The 27,804-nt window shown below is 43.2% G+C and overlaps 1 protein-coding gene across 2 annotated transcripts; it reads right to left on the bottom strand.

Moving 5' to 3' along the window:
- Positions 1 to 1,557: 1,557 nt before the first annotated feature.
- On the bottom strand, positions 1,558 to 27,804 carry ZNF880 (zinc finger protein 880). 2 transcript variants are annotated; one of them, XM_030942063.1, is made up of 5 exons: positions 27,704 to 27,804; positions 24,157 to 24,283; positions 23,184 to 23,312; positions 6,104 to 7,750; positions 1,558 to 1,597 (listed from the first exon to the last, which is right to left on the bottom strand). In XM_030942063.1, the coding sequence occupies exons 1-4, from the start codon at positions 27,713 to 27,715 to the stop codon at positions 6,114 to 6,116; spliced, it is 1,905 nt and encodes a 634-aa protein (XP_030797923.1). In that variant the 5' UTR covers positions 27,716 to 27,804; the 3' UTR covers positions 1,558 to 1,597; positions 6,104 to 6,113. The 2 variants fall into 2 exon arrangements, with proteins under 2 accessions (XP_030797923.1, XP_030797922.1); XM_030942062.1 differs by lacking the exon at positions 1,558 to 1,597 and having other exon boundaries at positions 5,639 to 7,750.

Raw genomic sequence — 27,804 nt, 5'->3', positions numbered from 1 at the left:
ACTCTTATCTCTCTAGAAACCCAGTTTTTCTCTGAATTTCTCTAGTTGCTTTTCTCCCTCTGCTCCTTCCTCAGCATCTTCATTCACTGTCTGCAAATCCTTCATCTACCATCTACTTTGCCATCTGTTTTCTGGTTTTTGTTTGTTTGAGATGGAGTTTCGCTCGTCACCCAGGCTGGAGTGCAATGGTGCAATCTTGGATCACCACAACCTCTGCCTCCCGGGTACAAGCGATTCTCCTGTCTCAGCCTCCAGAGCAGCTGGGATTACAGGCATGCGCCACCACACCCGGCTAATTTTGTAATTTTTATAGAGACGGAGTTTCTCAATGTTGGTCAGGCAGGTCTTGAACTCCCGACCTCAGGTAATCTGCCCGCCTCAGCCTCCCAAAGTGCTGGGATTACAGGCATGAGCCATCACGCCCGGCTGCCATCTGTCTATGGGTCTCCTTCATTCTTCTTTCCCATCTCACCCTTTTTTCTATTTCTTCTCCTCCACACATTCACAGGGAAGGGAGTGGAGTCAGATCCCCACCTCAAGAGCACCTTTTCTGTGGGATGGAATTTGGGATGAGAGAAACCTTAATGTCCTGAGATAGAAGTCACATCCCCACACTCGAAATCAGGAGAAGCGGTGACCGGAAAGGGGAGACCTGGGGAGCAGAAGGGCCCCCCATCAAGGAGGAAAAAGGCAGGAGAAAGTCAGGAGAGGGCGGGGTCTGCAGGATCCCAGGACCAGGAAGAGTTCGCGGCCTCCCTGGGACTGGGGCTGCGTCCCTGCTCTCCAGGGGCCGATGAGAGAGCGCCTGGGAAGCACCCAGGGCAGGAATCAACCTTGCCGTGAGGACCTTAGAAAAGCTGCAGGCGAGTGTAGGGGACACTGAAGGATTTGAGGCAGGAAAACTCCACGATAAGAGCTGTCTACATGGCCCTGTGGCAGAAGCTCAGGGGACATGACCCTGTCGAATTGAGTCCGTTAAACCTCTTTGTCTTCATAAATGACCCAGTCTTGGGTATTTCTTTATTAACAGCGTGAGAACAGACTAATACCGTAAATTGGTAATGGTAGAGTGGGGTGCTGCTATAAGGATACCTCAAAATGTGGAAGCAAATTTGGAACTGGGTAACAGGCAAAGGCTGCAACAGTTTGGAGGGCTCAAAAGAAGACAGGAAGATGTGGGAAAGTTTGGAGCTTCCTAGAGAATGGTTGTTGAATGGTTCTGACCAAAAAGTCCAGGCTGAAGGTGGTCTCAGATGGAGATGAGGAACTTTATTGGGAACTGGAGCAGAGGTGTGCTGCAGGGGCAGAGCCCTCATGGAGAACCTCTGCTAGAGCAGTGCAGAAGTAAAATGTGGAGCTGGAGCCCCCACACAGAATACTCACGGAGGCACTAACTAGTGAAGCTGTGAGAAAAGAGCCACCCTCCTCCAGACCCCAGAATGGTAGATTCACTGACAGCTTGCAGCGTGTACCTGGAAAAGTAGCAGACACTCAACACCAGCCTGTGAAAGCAGCCAGGAGAGGAGCTGTACCCTGCAAAGTCACAGGCGCGGAAGTGTCCAAGACCATGGGAACCCACCTCTTGCATCAGTGTGACCTGGATGTGAGACATGGAGTCAAAAGAGATCATTTCAGAGCTTTAAGATTTGACTGCCCTGCTGGATTTCAGACTTGCATGGGGCCTGTGACCTGTTTTGGCCAATTTCTCCCATTTGGAATGGGTGTTATTTATCCAATGCCTGTACCTCCATTGTACCTAGGAAATAACTAACTTGCTTTTGATTTTACAGGCTCATAAGCAGAAGAGACTTGCTTGTCTCAGATGAAAATTTGGACTATGGACTTTTCAGTTAATGCTGAAATAAGACTTTGGGGGACTGTTGGAAAGGCATGATTGGTTTTGAAATGTGAGGACGTGAGATTTGGGAGGGACCAGGGGCAAAATGTTACAGTTTGGCTGTGTCCCCACCAAATCCCATCTTGAATTGTAGCTCCCATAATCCCCACATGTTGTGGGAGGGACCCAGTGAGAGGTACGTGAATCATGGGGATGGGATTTTCCCATGCTGTTCTCATGATAGTGAATAAATGTCATGAGATCTTATGGTTTTATAAAGGGCAGTTTCCCTGCATAGGCTCTCTCTTGCCCGCCACCATGTAAAACACGCGTATGCTCCTCATTCACCTTCCGCCATGATTGTGAGGTATCTCTAACCCTGTGGAACTGCGAGTCCAATAAACCTCTTTTTCTTTATAAATTACACAGTCTTGGGTATGTCTGTATTAGCAGCATGAGAACAGACTAATACAATATCCCAGGCTACTCACCTATCCCTGTTCTCCAATTTGGACCAGCTGGGGAAGTCCATCCTGCTTTCCCCAGAAAGCCTCATTATGTAGTAAACATTTGCAGACCATGTCAGTGTATGGCATCACCATTCTCAATATCTAAACCAAACTTTAGGTGGACTTCAAACAAATTCCAGTAGAGCAGTCAAAAGTTCAAATTATCGACCAGGCGTGGTGGCTCACACCTATAATCCCAGTACCTTGGGAGGCTGAGGTGGGCGGATCACAAGGTGAAGAGATCAAGACCACCCTGGCCAACATGGTGAAACCCCGTCTGTATTAAAAATACAAAAATTAGCTGGGCGCAATGGCTCACGCCTGTAATCCCAGCACTTCAGGAGGCCGAGGCAAGTGGATCACGAGGTCAGGAGATCGAGATCATCCTGGCTAACACAGTGAAACCGCGTCTCTACTAAAAATACAAAAAATTAGCCAGGTGAGGTGGCAGGCACCTGTAGTTCCAGCTACTCAGGAGGCTGAGGAGAATGGCATGAACCCGGGGGCAGAGCTTGCAGTGAGCAGAGATCACGTCACTGCACTCCAGACTGGGCGACAGAGCGAGACTCCTTCTCAAAAAAAAATACAAGAATTACCTGGGTGTGGTGGTGTGCCCTTGTAGTCCAGCTACTCGAGAGGCTGAGGCAGCCATTTGAACCCAGGAGGTGGAGGTTGCAGTGAGCCAAGATCACACCACTGCACTCCAGCCTGGTGAGAGAATGACACTCTGTCTCAAAAAAAAAAAGTTCAAACTGCCAAAAATATTTTAAGTGGGAGTATATGAAGTTTCTAGTTAATCTACAAAAGCAAAAAAAAAAATCCCATTCTGTGTGACGATTCTTAAGAGAAAATTTATGGGCCGGGTGCGGTGGCTCACGCCTGTAATCCCAGCACTTTGGGAGTCCGAGGCGGGTGGATCACGAGGTCAGGAGTCTTAGACCAGCCTGGCCAATATGGTGAAACGCTGTCTCTACTAAAAATACAAAAATTAGCTGGGCGTGGTGGTACGCGCCTGTAGTCACAGTTACTTGGGAGGCTGAGGCACAAGAATCGCTTGAACCTGGGAGGCGGAGGTTGCAGTGAGCCAAGATCGCGCCACTGCACTCCAGCCTGGGTGACAGAGTGAGACTCAGTCTCAAAAAAAAAAAAAAGAAAATTTATGAATGTTAATATTTTTCCACTTATGTCACTGAGGACTACTAGGAAAAAAAAGACATTGTGGTACAGTAATTTCACTCTTATTTAATACTTTCTTTCATTTAATAGTATTTGTCATATATTTGTATTTTTGTGTTATAAAAATTAAAGTGCATGCCATGAGTCTTCTTTGGCACACTTAGGCACACAGAAATATAATGAACAGTGAAATGTTTGATGGACTTTTGAGGGTGTATGAGGCTGAAGTGGCACTGTTATGGATTATACGTACCCATATAAGCATTCTTTGCCAAAGCACAGAGAGAATATCTCAAGTATTAAGTATGATTAGTCTAAATTATACTTACCCAAGGATATGCACTCACAAGTGTATGCGTATGTTGTTTCATTTCGCACACACACAAAACTGTTCTGGATGCGTCAACCTTAAAATTCTAATGGTGCATTTTTAAAAATGCCTATTTTATACTAGAGTAGACACATATCACTGCTACATAGCTCAGTGTGAAGACAAAAAAAACCAAATTGCAGAGTATTTACTATTAATGGTGCACTATTGTGCAGTATATTCTCCTAAGGGGGGAATAAAATAGTTGGTAAAAATGATGTGATTCATACTTAGGAAGATTTTAATTTTATTAACTAAAACATGAGAACTATGTACATTCTAAATCAAACAGTTGGAAATTATGCCAACAGTTAAATGTAAATGCTACTCAAGAACATGGCATTCTAGTAGTTTAAATTCTCTAATCTAACTCTTCTCTCTTCCATTTCAAAAATGACCACTTTTTTTTTTTTTTGAGACAGAGTTTTGCTCTTGTCACCCAGGCTGCAGTGCAATAGTGCAATCTTGGCTCACTGCAACCTCTGCCTCCCGGGTTCAAGCGATTCTCCTGCCTCAGCCTCCAGAGTAGCTGGGATTACAATAATCTACCACCACGCTCAGCTAACTTTTGTAGTTTTAGTAGAGATGGGGTTTGGCGATGTTGGCCAGGCTGGTCTCAAACTCCTGACCTCAAGTGATCCACCCACCTTGGCCTCCCAAAGTGCTGGGATTATAGGTGTGAGCCACCGCACCCAGCCAAAAATGACTTTTTTTTTTTTTTTTTTTTTTTTTTTGAGACGGAGTCTTGCTCTGTCACCCAGGCTGGAGTGCAGTGGCCGGATCTCAGCTCACTGCAACCTCCGCCTCCCGGGTTCCCGCCATTCTCCTGCCTCAGCCTCCCGAGTAGCTGGGACTACAGGCGCCACCACCTCGCCCGGCTAGTTTTTTGTATTTTTTAGTAGAGACAGGGTTTCACCGTGTTAGCCAGGATGGTCTCGATCTCCTGACCTCATGATCCGCCCATCTCAGCCTCCCAAAGTGCTGGGATTACAGGCTTGAGCCACCGCGCCCGGCCAAAAATGACTTTTTAATCATTCTTGCCTAAACAGTGATTGCTATGCAATTCATGTGGCCATCATCTCCCTTGCATTATTTCTACAGATATGCTCTATTTCATGGCTAGTTGGTAGAGCACAGAAGCACTGTGCCCTTCTGTCAGGAAAAACGTGCTCAGCAATAGTATGATGACTGCCATTATAGTTTTATATGATTCCTCCCCACCTCCATGCTCTCTAAATCAGACAATAATCTGAAAACACAGTGTCCTTCTTCCTTGGGAAACTGATAGAAACGATTTTCAGCTAATGAAGTCATCTCTGTCATCCTACTGATTCTTTTTTTTTTTTTTTTTTTTTGGTTGAGACTGAGTCTCACTCTATGGCCCAGGCTGGAGTGCAGTGGTGCAATCTCAGCTCATTACAAGCTCCACCTCCCAGGTTCATACCATTCTCCTGCCTCAGCCTCCCGAGTAGCTGGGACTACAGGTGTCTGCCACCATGCCCGGCTAATTTTCTGTATTTTTAGTAGGGACGGGATTTCACTGTGTTAGCCAGGATGGTCTTGATCTCCTAACCTCATGATCCGCCCGCCTCAGCCTCCCAAAGTACTGGGATTACAGGCATGAGTCACCGCGCCCGGCATCCTACTGATTCTTTTCAAGAGACCACAGTGAAAGGTCTGTCAAGAAGTCACATGAAGTGATTTCAAAGTTGAGGATGAAAGTCATAAAATGTAAAGTAGCCTTTCCAAAAAACCCCATATGATTATGTTTTTTAATTGCCTGAATATAACTGACCATTTCCACGTGCCCCTGGACCTTTGACATACATCACATCATGAGATTCAACATATTTGGAGCTGTGATTTTTCTGCAGCATGCAATATCATAAATATTGGAGAACTAGAGCCTGAGTTACCGCTTGTGTAAATCTTATGTTCCATAGTAATGATCCTTGAATAATAGCCTCAGCACACACAATCCATCTGTGTGGTTTCATCCAAGATGTATATTTTGATATCTAGTCATTTGGCAGGCCTCAAGTGACCTGTGTCATACATACATTGCTATGATTTCTCTTTAGTATGGAATCTCTGATACTGATTAATGCTAGATCTCAGGATGAAGAGTTGCCATACTCAGTTTGTAAGAACTCTCTCATGAATGAATTCTCTCATGCTGTGCAAAGTGTCAATTATTACTAAAGATCTTACCACACACATTTCATCTGTACGGCTTCTCTCCAGTATGGATTCTGTGATGATCTGCAAGGTTTGAATTTCGAGTGAAGTCCTCACCACATTCATGACATCTGTAGGGTTTCTCTCTAGTATGAATTCTCTCATGTTTTGTTAGGTATAACTTGTGGCTGAAGACCTTGCCACATTCATTGCATTTGTAAGGCTTCTCTCTGGTATGAATTTGCCTGTGTCGTGCAAGGTGTGAATTGTGACCAAAGACTTTGCCACATTCACTACATTTGTAAGGTTTCTCTCCAGTATGCATTCTGTGATGATTTGCAAGGTTTGAATTTCGAGTGAAGTCCTTGCCACATTCATGACATCTGTAAGGTTTCTCTCCAGTATGAAATCGCTGATGATTGCTTAGGGATAATCTATGCCTGAAGACCTTGGCACATTCTTTACATTTGTAAGGTTTCTCTCCAGTATGAATTAGTAGATGGGCAGTAAGGCCTGAACAGTCTCTAAATGCTTTGCCACATTCATTACATTTGTAAGGTTTCTCTCCAGTATGAACTCTTTGATGTCGTGTAAGGCATGAAAGTCGACTAAATACCTTGCCACAGTCACTGCATTTGTAAGGTTTCTCTCCAGTATGTATTCTCTGATGTTGTGCAAGGTGTGAATTGTAACTGAAGACTTTGCCACATTCATTACATTTGTAAGGTTGCTCTCCTGTGTGCGTTCTATGATGATTGGTTAGACAAAACTTGTGCCTGAAGACTTTGCCACATTCTTTACACTCATAAGGTTTCTCTCCAGTATGGATTCTTTGATGTCTGGTAAGGTGTGCATTTCGATTGAAGACCTTGCCACATTTATTACATTTGTGAAGTTTCTCTCCAGTGTGAATTACAAGATGAGCAGTAAGGCCTGAACCCCCTGAAAATGCTTTGCCACATTCCTTACATTTGTAAGGTTTCTCTCCACTGTGAATTTTCTGATGTCGTGCAAGGTGTGCATTTCTATTGAAGACCTTGCCACACTCATTACATTTGTAAGGTTTCTCTCCAGTATGGATTCTGTGATGATTTGCAAGGTGAGAATTTTGAGTGAAGACTTTGCCACACTCATTACATTTGTAAGGTTTCTCCCCAGTATGGATTCTCTGATGTCGTGCAAGGAGTGAAATTCGATTGAAGAGCTTGCCACATTCATGACACTTGTAAGGCTTCTCACCAGTATGAATTCTTTGATGTTGTACAAGGTTTGAACTGTTACTAAAGACCTTGTCACATTCATTACATTTGTAAGGGTTATCTGCAGTGTGGATTACTTGATGGTTAGCAAGGCTTGAAGACACACTAAAGACTTTGCCGTGCTCATTACATTCACAAGATTTTCCCCTAATTTGTGCTTTTTGTTCTTGTGGGAGAAATGGAGAATCATCAAAATCATTTCTATATGTATTTAAAATGTGGGATTTGACAGTAGAATAAATTTTTTGAAGTGGTGAAACTAAGGAATTGTTGTTGATAGGTTTTTCGACAGGTTTACATCCAGAAATATTCCTTTCAGCTTGAAATACCTGCAGTTCACTCAGATGTAACTGAAAGGTTAATCCAAGTTGATTTTTAAGAGATTTGTTTTCTGTATTGCTTCCCAATTTTGAGCTGCTCTCTAAAAAGGAAAGAAAAAAGTGGAACTTCAACCCATGACAATGGCATGTTCAGTGTCTGACAGAGAGCCCAGATTCTGCCTCACCTGACTCAGACATTGGAAGGAATATGAGCATACTGTGTGTATCATGCTGGCAGTACAGAAAACAAAAGGGATGGAAGGATGCATTAGAGCAGTGGGGAACCTGCAGGAGTCAGGTGGATTGTGGGTGAGTTTGAGAGAGATTATGAGCAGAGAAATACAACAGAAATTGAAAGCTTCTGAGAAAAAGCAGGGATGAGCCTCTTACAGAAAATCAGAAATTTGAGATCAGCTGTATAGTCATTAGTAATAGTACTTCCACAAGCCAGAAAAAAACACATCACCAGAAAAGGAGTAACTGTTCCTACACCCTTTATAGCAGGCTAATTAGTAAAGGTATCCTCCTGCACAACTCTTATATAAAATACCTGCAAGAAGTGGTGGCTTTACCAAACCTAAACCAAAAATTATGAGGCCTACAAAAGTACAGGGAAATATGGCTAAAATTATGATCAATCAATCAATCTCCACAAAACAAGCCTAAAAAAGGCAGCCCTCTGAATTACTTGACAGGTATTTAAAGCAACTGCCTTAAGATGCTTAATGAGCTAAAAAAGATAACATAGATAACTAAACAAAATCTGGCAAACATTACATGAAAAGAAAAAGAATATCAATCACAGGAGAAACTACTAAAACCAAAAGAACAGAAATTCTGGAGCTGAAATATGATAACTGAAGTAATAATTCACTAAGGGATTCAACAGCAGACTGCAAAAGGAACAGAAAACAATGAGCAAACTGTAAGATACATTATTCAAAAGAATCAGCTCCAAAGAGCAATAGGAAAAAATGATGAAGAAAACCAACCCTAGTACATTTTTGAGATACTATCAGGTGAAACAATATACAAACTATTGGAGATTCACAGGAAGACAGAGGATTCGAAATCACCATTGCAGAAATAATGCTCAAACATCCCCAATCTAAGGAAAGAAATGAATATACAAATTCAAGAAGCTTGACCATGCTAACTAAAACTAACCCAAGGACATTCACACAGAGACATACTATAAAGAAATTATCAAAACTCAAAGACAAAGAAACAATCTTGATAGTAGCGACAAAAAAAGACTTGTCATATAAAGGGAAACTGTATAACATTATGTATATTCTTCAACAGAAACTTTGTAGGCTAGAAGGCAGTGAGAGGATATGTTGAAAACATTTAAAGAAAGAAATGGCAAAAATACCAAGAATACTATATTTAGTAACATTCACCTGCAAAAATAAGAAATGTAGATGTTCTTAGAAAATGAAGAGCTGAGGGAGTGCACTGGTATTCTAGACTTGCCCAACAAGAAATGCTACAGGGACTGCATCAATGTAAAATAAAAGGTCTCTAAACAGTATCTTTAACCTCAATGAAAATAGAAAGTTCACCATTAAAGGTCAGTAAATAATCAAATATAGAGATATTTATTATTACCCTTTTGTAACTTGACTTTTAATGGTTTTTGTTTGTTTGTTTTTTGAGACAGAGTCTTGCTCTGTCACTCAGGCTGGAGTGCAGTGGCACGATCTCGGCTCACTGCAACCTCCACCTCCCGAGTTCAAGCAATTCTCCCACCTCAGTGTCCCAAGTAGTAGCTGAGATTATAGGCATGCATTACCACACTTGGCTAATTTTTGTATTTTTAGTAGAGACACGGTTTTGCCGTGTCAGCCAGGCATGACCTCAGGTGATCCACCTGCCTCAGCCTCCCATAATTCTTTCCTAGCAATTAAAAGACAAAATCAGTTTAAAAGCGCTATACATGTATGTTAATGGGACCATAACATATATCAAAATAATTTCTGCCATTAATAACAGAGAGTGAGAGCAGAGTTGTGAAGTAGACCTTTCTGTACCTAATAAAAGTTACACTGTTAATATTTAAAAATAGAATGTTTTAATTTCACAGTATTTGAAGTACCTGTAATGCTAACCACAAAAATAAAATATATCAGACACACACAAGAGATAGGATTCAAGTATCTCACTACAATGAAACAAGCAAAACACTACAGAAGGCAGTAAGAAAGAAATTGTAGGGAAAAAAAATCTACAAGATATTAAATAATCTACAGATAATAATCTAATATGTATTCTGTTTTTTTGTTTTTTGTTTTTTTTTTTTTGAGACGGAGTCTCGCTCTGTCGCCCAGGCTGGAGTGCAGTGGCGTGATCTCGGCTCACTGCAAGCTCCACCTCCCGGGTTCACGCCATTCTCCTGCCTCAGCCTCTTTTGTTTTTAATAGTTTCTATGTTTGATACTCTCCTTCTTTTCATGTAATGTTGGCCTGATTTAACTTTGGAATCAGAAGAAAATAAGATTTACTAAATCCTATCTGCAAGAAACTCCCTTTAATTCTAAGGACACACACAAGCTGAAATGGAAAGGATGGAAAAATATATTCCACGCAAACAGTAACCAGCAGAAAGTACAGGTGGCAGTGTTAATATGAGAGAACAGACTTTTACTCAAAAATCATAAGAGACAAAGATTATTATAAAATGATGAAAGACTCGATTCACCAAGAAGATATAACAATTATAAATATATAAACACCAAGTGTCAGAGCTCCTAAGTACAGAATGAGGCTGGGTGCAGTGGCTCATGTCTGTAATCCCAGCCCTTTGGGAGACTGAGGCAGGAGGATTGCTAGAGCCTAAGAGTTTGAGATAAGCCTGAGCAACATACTGAGACCCCATCTCTATTAAAAGTAGTAAGTAAATAAATAAAAACTAAGTATAGAATGGAAACTTGATAAAACTCCAAAGAGAAATATTGTTCCACAATATTATAGTTGAATTCAATATTCTAGTTTTGAAAACGGATAGAACCAGACAGAAGAACAATAAAGAAACTGAGGATTCTGGTTGGGAGCAGTGGCTCCTGCTTGTAATTCCAACACTTTGGAAGGCTGAGGTGGGAAGATCACTTGATCCTAGGGGTTCAAGTCCAGCCTGGGCAACAAAGCAAGACCCTGTCTCCACAAAAAAATTTTAAAAATTAGCCAGGCATGGTGGTGCATGCCGGTAGTCCCAGCTACTTGGGAGGCTGAGGCAGGAGGATCACTTGAAGCCAGGAGTGCAGGCTACTATGAAGTATGACAGTACCACTGCACTCCAGCCTGGGCAGAAGAGCAAGAATATATCTAAAACGGAAAAAAAAAAGGAGGAAATGGAAGACTCAAACACCACTACAGACCCATGAGACATACGAGATATATACAGAACACACCACCCAAAACAGCAGAATACAAACTTTTCTCCAATTTCCATGGAACAACTTCCAGAATAGACCTCACAGTAGGATATAAAATGAATTTTTGAAGATTTAAGGCTGAGCACAGTGGCTCATGCCTATAATCACAGCACTTTGAGAGGCCGAGGTGGGTGGATTGCTTGAGCTCAGGAAGTCAAGGCTGCAGTGAGCTGTGATCATGCTAATGCATGGCCTGGGCAACAGAGTGTGACTTGGTCTTAAAAGAAAAAAAAAATCTGAAATCATATAAACGATTGATTCCCATCACCATGAAACATAACTAGAAATTAACAGCAGAGGAAAAATGTATTAAGTCCACAAATATGTGCAATTTTTTTTTTTTTTTTTTGAGACGGAGTCTCGCTCTGTCGCCCAGGCTGGAGTGCAGTGGCCGGATCTCAGCTCACTGCAAGCTCCGCCTCCCGGGTTCATGCCATTCTCCTGCCTCAGCCTCCCGAGTAGCTGGGACTACAGGCACCGCCATGTTGCCCGGCTAGTTTTTTGTAGTTTTAGTAGAGACGGGGTTTCACCGTGTTAGCCAGGATGGTCTCGATCTCCTGACCTCGTGATCCGCCCATCTCGGCCTCCCAAAGTGCTGGGATTACAGGCTTGAGCCACCGCGCCCGGCCAAATATGTGCAATTTTAACAACACACTTAAAAAACCCAAGGGTTGAAAAAAGAAATCACAAGAAAAATTAGAAAATATCTTGATACAAAGAAAAACAGAAACACAACACACTACAACTTGGAATGTAACAACAACGGTACTGGAAAGGCTATTATGACACCGTCTGTTTACATTAAAAAACAAACCAATGGGCCGGGCACACTGACTCGCACTTGGAACCTCAGCACTGTGAGAGGCCAAGCAGAAGCCCAGTTCAAGACCAGCTTAAGCAACACAGCAAGACCCCATCTCTACTAAAAATTTTAAAAATTACCTGGGCATAGTGGCGCATGCCTGTGATCGCCACTAATGGAGAGGCTGAAGCAGGAGAATTGCTTGAGCTCAGGAGTTCGAGGCTAGAGTGAACCACGATCGTGTCATTGAACTTCAGCCTTATTACCAGGCTACCTTCATCAAAACAGAACTGTAGTTCTTCAAACTTATTACCAAGCTACCTTCATCAAAACAGAACTGTAGTGACATGAAGACAGATATGTATAAACAAAGGGAGAACAGAGAGGCCAGAAACAAACCCTCAAAAATGTAGTTAAATCGTGTTCCATAAGAATGCCAAAACCACGTGAGGAGAAAAGGACAGTCACTCCAACAGATAGTGCTCCGGAAATTGGATATCTACATGCAAAGGAATGAAGCTGAACCCTTACTTTACACCCTATGCACAAATTAACTTAAGAATTGATTTATGACCTAAAATTAAGATCAAAAACTATAAAACTCCTGGAAAAAATAATAGATAAAAAGCTTTATGACAGTGGATTCAACAATGTTTTTTCCTGGCTATAACCTCAATAGAACAAGAAAGAAGGTAAAAATACATAAAATGCACTACAACAAGATAGATAATGATTATGAATGAAGGAAAACAATTGCCAGAGTGAAAAGGAAACTTACTAATGTAACAAAATATTTGCAAATCAAATCTCTAAGACATTAATATCTAAGATAATATGTAAGTCATACGAATAAAAAAGATATTTCATTTAATATTATTGAATAAAAGTAAATGAAAAATTAAGAAATAAGGAAAAGAGTGGAATACACATTTCTCCAGAGGTGATATACAAACAACAACCACATGAAAACATGCAAAATATCACTAATCATTAGAAAAATGCAAAGAAAACCCAAATGTTTATTGTTTAAAAAAACCCAAAAAACAAACCAAAAAAAAACCCAGTAAATCACAAGTGGCAAAAATGTGCAGAAATGGGAGACTTATATCCTGTTGTTGGAAATGGTGCAAAGAAGTATGGGCCAGGTGCGGTCGCTCACGCCTGTAATCTCAGCACTTTGGGAGGCTGAGGTGGATGGATCACCTGAGGCCAGGAGTTGGAGACCAGCCTGGCCAACATGGTAAAACCCTGTCTCTATTAAAGAAGTACAAAAATTAGATGGGGATGGAGGCACACGCCTGTAATCCCAGCTACTCAGGAGGATGAGGAACAAGAATCACTTGGACCTGGGAGACGGAGGTTGCAGTGAACTGAGATTGTATACCGCACTCCATCCTGGGTGACACAGTGAGACCCTGTCTCGAAAATAAAATAATAATAATAATAAAGTAAACAAGTATGACATTTTCTCAAATAATCCAAAATCAAATTACCAGTATAGGTAACAATTCCTCATCTGGGTATATATACAAAAGAACTAAAGATAGCATCTTAAAGAGATATTTAGAAACCCATGTTCACTGCAACATTATTAAAAATATCAGAGGCCGGGCACGGTGGCTCAAGCCTGTAACCCCAGCACTTTGGGAGGCCGAGACGGGCGGATCACGAGGTCAGGAGATCGAGACCATCCTGGCTAACACGGTGAAACCCCGTCTCTACTAAAACTACAAAAAACTAGCCGGGCAACGTGGCGGTGCCTGTAGTCCCAGCTACTCGGGAGGCTGAGGCAGGAGAATGGCGGGAACCCGGGAGGCGGAGCTTGCAGTGAGCTGAGATTCGGCCACAGCACTCCAGCCTGGGTGACAGAGGGAGACTCCGTCTCAAAAAAAAATTAAAATAAATAAATAAATAAAAATATCAGAGCTGGGTAGGGGGCTCACACCTGTAATCCCAGCACTTTAGGAGGCTGAGGTGGGTGGATCACCTGACCTCAGGAGTTTGAGACCAGCCTGGCCAACATGGTGAAACCCCGACAGTACTAAAAATACAAAAAAATTAGCTGGGCGTGGTGGTGGGCACCTGTAATCCCAGCTACTTGGGAGGCTGAGGCAGGAGAATCACTTAAACCCGGGAGGCGGAGGCTGCAGTGAGCCGAGATGGTGGCACTGCACTCCAGCCTGGGCAACAAGAGCAAAACTCTGTCTCAAAAAAAAAAAAAAAAAATCAGAGGTAGAAGCAACCCAGGTGTCCAACAACAGATAAAGAGATAAACAAAAGTGATATACACATAAAAAAAAACATTCTTCGGTCCTAATACAAAAATGTCTTTGTATGCTACAAAATGGACGAACTTGGAAGATACTATCCTGAGTGAAATAAGCCAGTCATAAAAAGACAAATACAATATGATTCCTCTTACATGAGGTATGTAAAATACTGAAATTAATAGAAAGAGAACAGAAAGGTGAGACTGAGTGAAGTTGGGTGGGGGGAGTGAGTTTAAATGTTTCTGGTAATTAATTCAATCTAAATTCAAACAACAACAGAAATACTATTTAAACTCTGTTACACTCATACAACGTAAAATGTTATAAAATTTGATGAAATAAAAAAGGAATAGAAGAGATACCAATACTTAACATATTAGCAGATACATAGTTGTGAGTGTGAACAAATGGAAGTTAATGTGCACTTATCTAATAAATTTGGCTTCATAATTCTCACAGAAAAACAAATAACTATGCAGAAAATAAGTAAGCAACCCACAGTGGGAATGGTTTCTACTGAAGGGCACTGTCGGTATCAGCAAAGTGCAGAAACATTTCCTGGCAGTGGTTTGGAGACCCATGGACTAGGTCGTCAGCAACATAACCAGCAAATAAGAGCCAGAGAACAGCAGCAAAGCAGCAGGTCGTGGATGACCAGGGACCAGGTGAACATTGTGGGAAATTCCAACGGAAAGATGAGGACCAAAACAGCCTTCATGTGTTAACTCAAGAATGTAATTTCCGGCTGGGCGCGGTGGCTCAAGCCTGTAATCCCAGCACTTTGGGAGGCCAAGGCGGGCGGATCATGAGGTCAGGAGTTCGAGACCATCCTGGCTAACATGGTGAAACCCCGTCTCTACTAAAAAATACAAAAAACTAGCCGGGTGAGGTGGCGGGCGCCTGTAGTCCCAGCTACTCCGGAGTCTGAGGCAGGAGAATGGCGTGAACCCGGGAGGCGGAGCTTGCAGTGAGCTGAGATCCAGCCACTGCACTCCAGCCCGGGTGACAGAGCGAGACTCCGTCTCAAAAAAAAAAAAAGAATGTAATTTCCAGAACTTCCGGCATTTTTCAGAAAACACAGATGACATAAAGAACAGTGGAGAAGTTCATGAAGTACAAGAAATTGGCTACATTTTCAATAGAGTACTATGAAATATTTGATCACTAATTTGGTAAACCATCATTCAAACATAATCAATCTTGACAGCATAATGACTAGAAATAGCATTTGATCCAAGAAACAAAAGGTGAAATTTAAAGACTATCCACAAATTATGTGGAGAAAACTGAAAACAGAAAATGCAATACTTTGGATGAGCGCGGTGGCTCATGTATGTAACCCCAGCACTTTGGGAGGCCAAGGTGGGCGGACCACTTGAGGACAGAAGTTTAAGACTAGCCTGGCCAACATGGTGAGACCCTCTCTCTCTACTATAAATACAAAAATAAGCCAAATGTGGTGGTGCACACCTGTAATCCCAGCTACTCAGGAGGCTGAAGCACGAGAATCGCTTGAACTCAGAAGGTGGAGGTTGCAGTGACCTGAGATCACACCACTGTACTCCAGCCTAGGTGACAGAGAAAGACTCTGCCTCCAAAAAAAAAAAAAAAAAAAACCGGGAAAATGCAATGTTTCCTTGTGATATTATAATATATATACATATGTAGACTTTTATCCATGCTTTCTGGCTCATAATTGCCATAGCCCTTGTTACAGTCCTTGTTACAGTCTTTTGTTACAATGTTGGTGTGCCTTAGGCCTCCAAAGCAGGTCTCAGGAAATAGAATCTCTCTCTTAGGCCTCCAAAGCAGGTCTCAGGAAATAGAATCTCTCTCTCTCTGACCTTCTCTAGCCTTCTTTTCCCTTGTCCAAGGCAGAACTCTCATCTTCCCCATTTTTCCAATTACAGATCATAAGACCTTTATTTCAGAAAGAGTTCCGGCCCATAGCCTGGAGGAAATCTTACACAGAGCCACCAAGAAGAATCTGAACAGATGGGCCTGATAGGATTTAGATCATACACTCTTTGTAGAATCACATTTTGACATATTTGTCCATGCTTCAATAATGGCTATGTAATGAAGCTTCCATAGAAACCCAAAAGGAGGGCGGGCGCAGTGGCTCACACCTAGAATCCCAGCACTTTGAGAGGCCGAGGTGGGTGGATCATTAGGTCAGGAGTTCAAGACCAGCCTGACCAACATGGCAAAACCCCGTCTCTGCTAAAAATACAAACATTAGCTGGGCGTGGTGGTGGGTGCCTGTAATCCCAGCTACTCAGAAGGCCAAGGCAGGAGAATCGCTTGAACTTGGGAGGTGGAAGTTGCAGTGAGCCAAGATTGTGCCACTGCACTCCAGCCTGGGTGAGAGAGCGAGATACTGTCTCAAAAAAAAAAAAAAAAAAAAAAAAAAAAAAACCACCAAAAGGACTGGGTTCAGAAAGCTTCTGGAAAGCTGAACATATGGAAGCTGACAGGAAGGTGAACAAGAACTCATCCAAGCGCTAAAAGGGTGGCACACCCCAACTCCAGGGGATAGACAATCCTATGTTTGAGACCCTTCCAGAACTCACCCTATATATGTTTCCATCTGAGTATTAATTTGTGTCCTTTGTTAAAAAAAAAAAAAATGCTTTTTGGCCGGTGCAGTGGCTCATGCCTGTAATCCCAGCACTTTGAGGGCTGAAGCGGGCGGATTACTTGAGGTTGGGAGTTTGAGACCAGCCTGGCCAACATGGTGAAACCCCATCTCTACTAAAAATACACAAATTAGCTGGGTGTGGTGGTGGATGCCTGTAATCCCAATTACTTGCAAGGCTGAGGCACAAGAATTGCTTAAACCCGGTAGGCAGAGGTTGCAGTGAGCTGAGACCGCGCCACTGCACTCCAGTCTCAGCAACAGACCGAGACTCTCTCAAAAAATATGTAAATACCTTTTGTAATAAACCTGTAACTTTAAATGTTTCTCTGAGCTCTGTGAATGGTTCTAGCATATTAATTGAACCTGAAGAGGAAGTTATTGGAAACCCAACTTGGAGCCAGTTCTGGGAGGTCTAGATTTGGGACTGCTGTCTAAAGTGGGGGCAGTCTTGTGGATTCAATGCTCACCATGTGGGATTTGATGCTTGTATTAGTGCGTTTTCACACTGCTATAAAGACATACTCAAGACTGGGCAATTCCTGTAATCCTAGCACTTTGGGAGGCTGAGGCGGGCAGATCACGAGGTCAGGAGTTCGAGACCAGCCTGGCCAACATAGTGAAACCCCGTCTCTATTAAAAATACAAAAATTAACCAGGCATGATGGCGCACTCCTGTAGTCCCAGCTACTCGGGAGGCTGAGGCAGGAGAATCACTTGAACCCAGGAGGCGGAGACTGTGGTTAACTGAAATTGCACTACTGCACGCCGGCCTGGGTAACAGAGCGAGACTCTGTCTAAAAAAAAAAAAGACTGGGTAATTTATAAAGAAAAGACGTTTAATTGACTCAGTTCCATGTGGCTGGGGAGGTCTCAGGAAACTTACGATCATGGTGAAAAGTAAAAGGGGAAGCAAGGCATGTCTTATATGGTGGCAGGAGAGAGGGAGAGTGAGGGAGGAAATGCCACACTCTGAAACCATCAGATCTCATGAGAACTCACTCACTATCACGAGAACAGCATGGGGGAAACCACCCCCATGATCTAACACCTCCTATCAGGTCCCTCCATGACAAGTGGGGATTACAATTGGAGATGAGATTTGGGTGGGGACATAGAGCCAAACCATATCAATGCTATCTCCAACTACATAATGTCAGAATTTATTGAAGTACATCCAGCACAATCCACTGCAGAACTGACTGCTTGCTCATTACAGGAGAAAATCCTACATATTTGATCAAAGAAATTTTCTGCATTTATTGTTGTTAGGTGTGAGACCAAACAGGTATCAAACACAGTTTGAGTTCTTCCTCTCAGACTTAAATAACAACTTACGGTGAGTCAATGTGTTGGTATTTCTGGGCTTAAGATGGTAACAACTTTAAAACAGTGTATTCTTGAGATATCAAAAACTCATGGTTGGGTATGGTGGCTCACACTTGTAATCTCAGCATTTTGGAAGGCTGAGATGGGACAGTTGTTTGAAGCCAGTTCAACACCAATGTATTGGCATAACCAACAATCCCAGGTACAGGGGAGGCTGAGCTGGGAAGAGCACTTTTGCCCTGGAAGTCAAGGATGCAGTGACCTAAACTGTACCACTGCCATCTAGCCTGGGAGGCAGAATGAAACCCTGTCTCTAAAAAAATTAAAAATGAGGCCAGGTACAGTAGCTTACACCTGTAATCCCAGCACTTTGGGAGGCTGAGGCGGGTGAATCACCTGAGGTCAGGAGTTTGAGACCAGCCTGGCCAACATGGCAAAACCTCGTCTCTACTAAAAATACAAAAAGTTAGCTGGGTGTGGTGGCAGGTACCTGTAATCCCAGCTACTTGGGAGGCTGAGGAAGGAGAATTGCTTGAACCCGGGAGGCAGAGGTTGCAGTGAGCTGACATTGCGCCACTGCACTCCAGCCTGGGCAATGGAGCAAGACTGTATTAAAAAAAAAAAAATAAAAATTAAATTCCCAATTTATACATTCTAATAAACTTAATTGACAAAAATATACTTTAATATCTAAATCAGATAAAGGAAAGGAAAAGAAATATTTATACTACCCAATCCAAAACTCCTAGAGTGTGTAGAGGTGTTAGAGAAACTCCTAGGCAAAAAAAAAAAGAAAGAGAAATGTCCTCAAAAATATATAAATCAATGGCTATTCCCTGATACAACATCCCCACACATATAAAACAAAGAAGACAAAGAGTAACATATGGAACCACTGACTAAATAGAAATGTCAAGTTCATTTATTTTTAAATTTTCTTCTTCTTTTTTTTCTGAGACAGGGTCTTACTCTGTAACTAAGGCTCAAGTGCAGTGACACAATCCTAGCACACTGCTGCCTCGACCTCCTGGGCTCAGGTGATCCTCCCACCTCAGCCTCCTGAGTAGCTGGGACTGCAGGTGTGCACCACCACAGCCAGCTAATTTTCACATGTTTTGTAGAGACAAGGTCTTACAGTGTTACTCAGGATGGTCTCAAACTCCTGGGCTCAAGCAATCCACCTACCTCAGCCTCCCAAAGTGCTAGGATTACAGGTATGAGCCACCGTGCCCAGCCCCAAGTTCATTTCTAATATATGCAAAAGCCCAAAATAAAATCAGCAGTGGTTTTAAGACTACTGTCTTAAAGAGGTATCATTCCAGTGAGCTGTTCTCTCACAAGGACTCAGATATTCAATAAAGGATCTTTTTTTTTTTTTTTTTTTTTTTTTTGAGACGGAGTCTCACTCTGTCACCAGGCTGGAGTGCAGTGGCACAATCTTGGCTCACTGCAACCTCTACCTCCCGGGTTCAAGTGATTCTCCTGCCTCAGCCACCCTAATAGCTGGGACCACAGGCACATACCACCATGCCCAGCTAATTTTGTTTTATATTATTAGTAGAGATGGGGTTTCACCATATTGGCCAGGATGGTTTCGATCTCCTGACCTTCTGATCCGCCCGCCTCAGCCTCCCAAAGTGCTGGGATTACAGGCATGAGATACCGCCCCCAGGCCTAAAGGATCTTTCAGTCAACTGTCTTTCCCATTCTGCTGAGTAAAAATCTCAGAAGAGCCACCTACTCCTGTTACACACACCAGTAAAGTACGGACAAAGCACAGCTGAAGAGCGGCTGAGGAACCTTGTAAAAGAAGAAGAAATGCATATGTTGCTCTCTTCATTGGTTTCTGACACAGAGCTCCTAACTTCTTGGGATGTTCTAGGTGAGAGGAACGTGATTTGTTCTAATGAGGCAACCTCTGTAGGTTCCCTAGACTGGGTTGACCATCAGAAAGACCAGGCCATGATTACAGGCATCAAAGTGTCAGCCCCATCCACTATCCTCTAGGAAGGGAAGAGGGGCTAGAGACTGAGTTAATATCAGTCACGCCTATGTGATGAAGCCTCCATAAAAAATCCCTGAACTAAGAGAATCACTTGAACCGGGAGGCGGAGATTGCAGTGAGCTGAGATTGTGCCACTTCACTCTAGCCTGGGTGATAGGGCAAGACGCCGTCTCAAAATAAAAACCACCCCTGAACTTTGGGGTCATGAGATCTTCTAAATGGTGACACACGCAGGTGCCTGGAGGGTGGCGCACCCAGTGAATCTTCCCACATGCCTCCCCCTGTGCATCTCTTCATCCAGCTGTTCATCTGTATCCTTCAAAACACCCTTCAGTGTGAACCAATGAGCATAAGAATGTGTTTTACTGAGTTCTGTGAGCCACTCTAGCAAAGTAATCAAACCCAACAAGGGGCTTGAGGGAACCCCAACCTGTAGCTGGTTGGTAAGAAGGAAAGATGACAACCTACTACCTGTGATTGGTGGCTGAGGTAGGGGACAGCTTTGGGAACTCAACCCTTTGCCTATGGGATCTGACTCTAATTCCAGATCGATAATATCAGAAAGGAATCACAGAAAACTATTAGATGGCCACTGAAAAACTAGTTGTTGGTGGGGAGAAATCTCCACCCATTGGGTTGACCAGAAGTGAAGCGTTCTCTGCTGAGTAGCATTTGAGAGTAAGAAAAACACTGGATTTTCCCTATCCCTGCAAGACCTGAAGAGGCAAAGAGGGGCTGAGATGCCTTCATGCTATTTGTGAGCCCCACACACAAAAAACAGAGCCGCCAATGTTTTCTTATCTCCTGATTAGGTCTTCCTAGTATAGGATATTGTGTGGACCATACATAGGTCAAGGAGGCTGGTCTACGCATACCTCAGGTTTGATGTATAAACTTAGCATTAGATAAAATCATGACAGAAACAGAGACCACAGAGAAAATAGACCCCTCTGACACAGCCCTCCCTGTGTCCTTCAGAATGATGGCATCAAAGAATTCTCATAAGCCATATGAGAGGGTGCTGTCCATCATGATAAAGACTTTGCCTTTGACACAGCAAAAGAAATAATCAGCAGAGTAAACAGACAACCCATAGAGTGGGAGAAAATCTTCACACACTATGTATCTGACAAAGGACTAATACCCAGAATCTACAAGGAACTCAAACAAATCAGCAAGAAAAAAACAAACACTCCTATCAAAAAGTGGGCTAAGGACATGAATAGACAGTTGTCAAAAGAAGATACAGAAATGACCAAGAAACAGATGAAGAAAGACTCAACATCACCAATTATCAGAGAAATGCAAATTAAAACTACAATGCAATACCATCTTACTCCTGCAAGAATGGCCGTAATACATAAATAATACATATTGGCGTGGATGTGACGAACAGGGACCACTCTACACTGCTGGCGGGAATGGAAACCAGTACAACCACTATGGAAAACAGTCTGGAGATTCCTTTAAGGTCTAAAAGTAGATCTATCATTCGATCCAGGAAAACCACTCCTGGTATCTACCCAGAGGAAAAGAAGTCATTATACATAAGAGACACTTGCACACGCATGTTTATAGCAGCACAATTCACAAGTGCAAAAACAGAGAACCAGCTCAAATGCCCATCAACAAGTGGATAAAGAAAATGTGGTATACATATAATATGGAATACTACTCAGTCATAAAAAGGAAGGAAATAATGGCATTTGCAGCAACCTGGACAGAATTGAAGACCATTATTCTAAGTGAACTAACTCAGGAATGGAAAACCCAACATTGTATGTTCTCACTCAAAAGTGGGAGTTAAACTAGGAGGATGCAAAGGTGTGAAATGATACAATGGACTTTGAGGTCTCAGGGAAAAGGGTGGGAGGTGAGGGATAAAAGACTATACATTGAATACAGTGTACAATGCTCGGGTGATGGGTGCACCAAAATCTCAGAAATCACCACTAAAGAACTTATCCATGTAACCAAACACCACTTGTTCCCCAAAAACCTACTGAAATAAATAATGGTAATATGGCCAGGAGCAGTGGCTCATGCTTTAATCCCACACTTTAAGAGGCCAAGGTGGGTGGATCACTTGAGGCCAGGAGTTCAAGACCCTATTTCTACTAAAAATACAGAAAAAATTTAGCCAGGCTTGGTGGTGCATGCCTGTAATTCCAGCTACTTGGGAGGCTAAGGCACGAGAATGGCTCGAACCCAAGAGGCAGAGGTTGCAGTGAGCCAAGATTGTGCCACTGCATTCCAGCCTGGACGACAGAGCAAGACTCTGTCTCACAATAAAAAAATTTCATAAAAATAAATTTAAAAATTTAAAAAATTTTAAAATAACAATACCAGCTTGGGTGACAGAGTAAGATTCTGTCTCCAAAAAAAAGAAAACCCAAAAATCCAAGAAACCAAAAACAAAGAACAAATCCGTAAGAGGGGGCCAAGAAAAATTTCCCTCCTATGCCAGGCATGGTGGGTCATGCCTACAATCCCAGCACTTTGGCAGGCCAGCTAGGAGGAATACTTGAGGCCAGGAGTTCGAGACAAGTCTGGGCAACATAGTGAGACCTCATCTCCACAAAACATTTTTAAAAATTAGCGAGGTGCAGTGGCACGTGCGTATAGTCCCAGCGACTTGGCAGGCAGAGACAAGAAGATCATATGAGTCCAAAGACTGAGGGTACAGTGAGCCATGATCACACCACCACTACACTCCAGCCTAGGCAACAGAGCAAGAACTTGTCTCAAAAAAACAAAACAAAACAAACTCCAATCAGAACTCACAGGATTTAAACTTTTATTTTCCCAAAGAATTCTCCTACTTGCAGAGAGCTCCCAAACAGATTCTCAAAGTGTGGTTCTGCAGGGTGCAGTGGCTCATGCTTATAATCCCACCACTTTGGGAAGCAGAAGGAGGAGGATCACTTGAATCCAGGAATTTGAGGCTATGAGTTGAGCCACAACTGCCACTGTACGACAGCATGGGTGACAGAGCAAGCCCCTGTGTAAAAAAAAAATAAATTATGGGGCTGCCACTCTGCCCTTCCAAGCTCTTACCTGTGTTCACACCTTTGATGCATTCCCTGCCATCTGGATTGTTTGCTATTTTCACTTCACTCTGCAGATTCCGGGGATCTCTCCTTTGCTCCAACATGGAGATAATACTCAGGTCAGGAAGACAGATTCCTATTTATAAAAAGAAAAATAAAGAATAAATGTGTGTTGTGGCATCTCCAAAATCCAAGCCCCATGTCTAGGTAGGAGAGATGATACTATAAACGGATCAAGAATAGTATTTTGCCGGGCATGGTGGCTCATGCCTGTAACCCCAGCACTTTGGGAGGCCAAGACAGGCAGATCATGAGGTCAAGAGTTCAAGACTAGCCTGACCAATATGGTGAAACTCCGCCTCTACTAAAAATACAAAAATTAGCCAGGCGCGGTGACGCGCACCTGTAGTCCTAGCTACTCGGGAGATGGAGGCAGGAGAATCACTTGAACCCGGGAGGCGGAGGTTGCAGTGAGCCAAGATCCTGCCACTCCACTCCAGCCTGGCAACCCAGCGAGACTCTGTCTCAAACAAACAAACATACAAAAAAAAGAACAGTATTTCACATAAATTCATCCACTGCTTCCTTCTGAATGCTGACGGAACATTGTAACATGCAGACATCAAGCTCTCTTGCAAGAACTAATGAATCATAGGCACAGGGGTGGATGACAGACAACTGGATATCTTAAGTCTGTCAGAAGGTTTGATGCAAACTTAAGCCCTGGTACCACTCAATGATGAATCATGAAGGGGGCAGAATGTTTGAAGAAAGCAGTTAAGTCCAGAAAACATTATAGAGCTTATTGTTTCTGAAAAATACAGCATTATAAAGCATTATGGAGGTTTTCATTTCTGAGTCATCAGGATTTTAATCTCAGTCAAGCAGTACATTGACTCCTAAGATGCTAAAGAGGCACATAACAAAATGCAAAAATACACCAGGGCAGATCCTGACTTCTGGAGGGACATTATCCTCACCTAGGAAGACCAGGTTCCTGTAGTTCTCCAACATCACTTCCCTGTATAAAGTCCTCTGAGCAGGGTCCAGGCATTTCCACTCCTCCTGAGAGAATTCTATGGCCACATCCCTGAATGTCAAGTGTCCCTAAAATGAAAAACACATTTCACCAACAGGGTATCATCACAAAACGAGAAGACAGTTGTTAAGGACTGACTTGATTGAAGTGAATGTTTTGACAAATCCACATTAAGGTATTTTTTAGCTAGTTATGTGTTTCTAATTGTGTTTTATTATACTCTCTATTAGAAGTTATGATATTCTTTAAATTAGTATAGATTTCTTTTTTTTTTTTTTTTTCTGAGACAGAGTCTCGCTCTTTCGCCCAGGCTGGAGTGCAGTGGCCGGATAAGCTCCGCCTCCCGGGTTCACGCCATTCTCCTGCCTCAGCCTCCCGAGTAGCTGGGACTACAGGCGCCCGCCACCTCGCCCGGCTAGTTTTTTGTATTTTTTAGTAGAGACGGGGTTTCACCGTGTTACCAGGATGGTCTCGATCTCCTGACCTTGTGATCCGCCCGCCTCGGCCTCCCAAAGTGCTGGGATTACAGGCTTGAGCCACCGCGCCCAGCCCTAAATTAGTATAGATTTCTAATTTTGTGGACAATACAAGAAATACAAAAATTAACCCACAGTTATTTCTACAGAAGTGTCAGATACTACATATATATATTTTTCAGACAGAGTCTCACTTTGTTGCCCAGGCTGGAGTGCAGTGGCACAATCTTGGCTCACTGCAACATCTGCCTCCCAGGTTCAAGTGATTCTCCTGCCTGAGCCTCCAGAGTAGCTGGGACTACAGGCACCCACCACCATGCCCAACTAATTTTTGTATTTTTAGTAGAGACAGGGTTTCACTATGTTGGTGAGGCTGGTCTCGAACTCCTGACCTCAAGCAATCCACCCACCTCGGCCTCTCAAAGTGCTGGGATTACAAGTATGAGCCACCAAGCACAGCCAGGATGAAGCTTTTGAACACTTCCCATGTGACAGGAACTATTTTAAATGTTTTTGTTTTTTTAGACGGTGTCTTGCTCTGTCACCCAGGCTGGAGTGCAGTGGCGAGATCTCGGCTCAGTGAAAGCTCCGCCCCCTGGGTTCACGCCATTCTCCTACCTCAGCCTCCCGAGTAGCTGGGAGTACAGGTGCCCGCCACCTCGCCCGGCTAATTTTTTGTATTTTTAGTAGAGACGGGGTTTCACTGTGTTAGCCAGGATGGTCTCGATCTCCTGACCTTGTGATCCACCTGCCTTGGCCTCCCAAAGTGCTGGGATTACAGGCGTGAGCCACCTCACCTGGCATATTCTAAATGTTTTACATGTACTAACTGCTATTACAACAAAAGCCCATGAAAGAACAATCTGTTCCCATCCTACTGAAGAGACAACTCTTTCACAGACATGCTAAGAAACTTGCCCCAGGTGTGAAGGCTAAAAATGACAGGGTAAGCACCAGATCCAGGTGTCTGGGCATTAGAATCAAACCTTAAGAATTAGGCCAGGCGGCCGGGCGCAGTGGCTCAAGCCTGTAATCCCAGCACTTTGGGAGGCCGAGACGGGCGGATCACGAGGTCAGGAGATCGAGACCATCCTGGCTAATACGGTGAAACCCCGTCTCTACTTAAAAATACAAAAAACTAGCCGGGCGACGAGGCGGGCGCCTGTAGTCCCAGCTACTCGGGAGGCTGAGGCAGGAGAATGGCGTAAACCCGGGAGGCGGAGCTTGCAGTGAGCTGAGATCCGGCCACTGCACTCCAGCCTGGGTGGCAGAGCAAGACTCTGTCTCAAAAAAAAAAATAAAAAAAAAAATAAAAAAAAAAATAAAAAAGAATTAGGCCAGGCACAGTGGCTCACTCCTGTAATCCCAGCACTTTGGGAGGCCAAGGCAGGTGGATCATTTGAAGCCAGGAGTTGAAGACCATCCTAGCCAACATGGTGAAACCCCGTCTCTACCAAAAATAAAAGTTAGCTGGGCGTGGCACCGGTAATCCCAGGTACTCGGGAGGCTAAGGCAGGAGGATCGCTTGAACTTGGAAGGCGGAGGCTGCAGTGACCTGAGATGGTGCCACTGCACTCCAGCCTGGGTGACGAAGAGAGACTCCGTCTCAAAAAAAGAAAAAAAAAAGATCAAACAATAAAGTAACAGATCAGCATCAAAAGTAAATTGACAGACAATGACCTAATTGAGTACAGTTAAAACAAGTTCCGGGATTAAAATCAAGAAACTGTCGCACATGTATCCCCATAATAGGTTACTATCCTTACAGCCATCGACTCATTATCATAACAGTGTAGAACAATTTTAAGGTCATGAAAATATATAAGATGTAATTTCAACTGTTAAAAGATATAAGATGTATATAAACTGATGATGTGCCTTTGATAAAAACAACAGACTTACTCATCTGTGCACTCATGCACACACATCACATACACACTTATTCATATACATATATACACTCACACACATATACTCTAGTAAACATATACATGACACCTGAAAGAGTTGTCTCTCAATGACCTCTTTTTTAGATATTTGTCTTTTTGTTTGTTTTTTAAGGTGTCCAGGTTGCAGTGCAGTGGCTTATTCATGGCACACTACAGCCTTGAACTCCTAGCCTCAAATGATAACCCTCTCCGAGTAACTAGAATGACAGGTGTGCACCACTGTGCCTGGCTGTCAGCGTTATTTTTACTAATGTGCATTTCAGCATGTTTGCAACAATAAAAATGTATAAACTGCTCAATTCAGTTTATAAACATTATTGTATATTAAACTATTTCAAAAAGTTAGACCGTGTAAAAACACAGAAACTTGAATTCCAATCTCTATTAAATACCCACACTGAAAAATATGTTTCAAAAATTGAGAAGGGGGTCTCACTATGTTGTCCAGAGTGGTCTCAAACTCTTGTGCTCAAGGAATTCTCCAGCCTGAGCCTCTGGAGAAGATGGAATTCCAGCCCTGGCCCATAAATATTAGGTTGGTGCAAAAGTGATCGCGGCTTTGCCATTACTTTTGCACTAACCTAAACATAATTTTGTACACTAAATATTTAAGTGTTAGCAAAAGCCCAAGGGAGACTGAAACATCACAATCAGCAGTAAACATCAGATAGATTTCTTCTCATTTAAGGCACAGAAAAGGGGGCAGGCCTGTGAAAAGAGAGCCAGGCTTGGGGGATCGAAAAGACTTGGATCCATCTCGCGGGTGAGAACTTGACGCCGCGCGGGGCGTGTCTAGGGGTCACTGAAGGATCTGAAGCGGAAAAACTCTGCGATAGGAGCTGTCTACATGGCCCTATGGTGAAAGACCGGGGACAGGACTAGCCTCCGAGCAATTTTAACACTCAGGGAAGCGACCGCCGGACTCTCATTAGAACGTCTGAGTTTACTCGGGGTGGAGGGAGCGGTGCCGAGATTTCAAGGTCTGTGAGACCCCTGAGATGCCGGGTACGGAAGCGCAGGGGACTCAGCATCCCAGATTTAATCTAAACAAAAGGAAACTCACACGCCGCAGCATGACTGTCACTCCAGGTCTGCTTCCGGGTCTCCAGGAAACTGCGCGCCCAGCTGAGAGGCCAGGCCGGGGTGGAATTGGGCGGGGCCTGC

This window comes from Rhinopithecus roxellana, chromosome 12 (assembly GCF_007565055.1).
Source record: "Rhinopithecus roxellana isolate Shanxi Qingling chromosome 12, ASM756505v1, whole genome shotgun sequence".
Taxonomy (NCBI): Eukaryota; Metazoa; Chordata; class Mammalia; order Primates; family Cercopithecidae; genus Rhinopithecus; species Rhinopithecus roxellana.
This window is presented reverse-complemented; position numbering and strand designations above follow the sequence as displayed.

What these genes read in the sequence shown, in the direction of transcription:
- ZNF880 (XM_030942063.1), bottom strand. An exon ending in CAGGAACCTGGTCTTCCTAG is followed by an intron (nt 23,313 to 24,156) that starts GTGAGGATAATG and finishes TTTTATAAATAG; the next exon opens with GAATCTGTCTTCCTGACCTG. An exon ending in CATCAAAGGTGTGAACACAG is followed by an intron (nt 7,751 to 23,183) that starts GTAAGAGCTTGG and finishes TTTCCTTTTTAG; the next exon opens with AGAGCAGCTCAAAATTGGGA.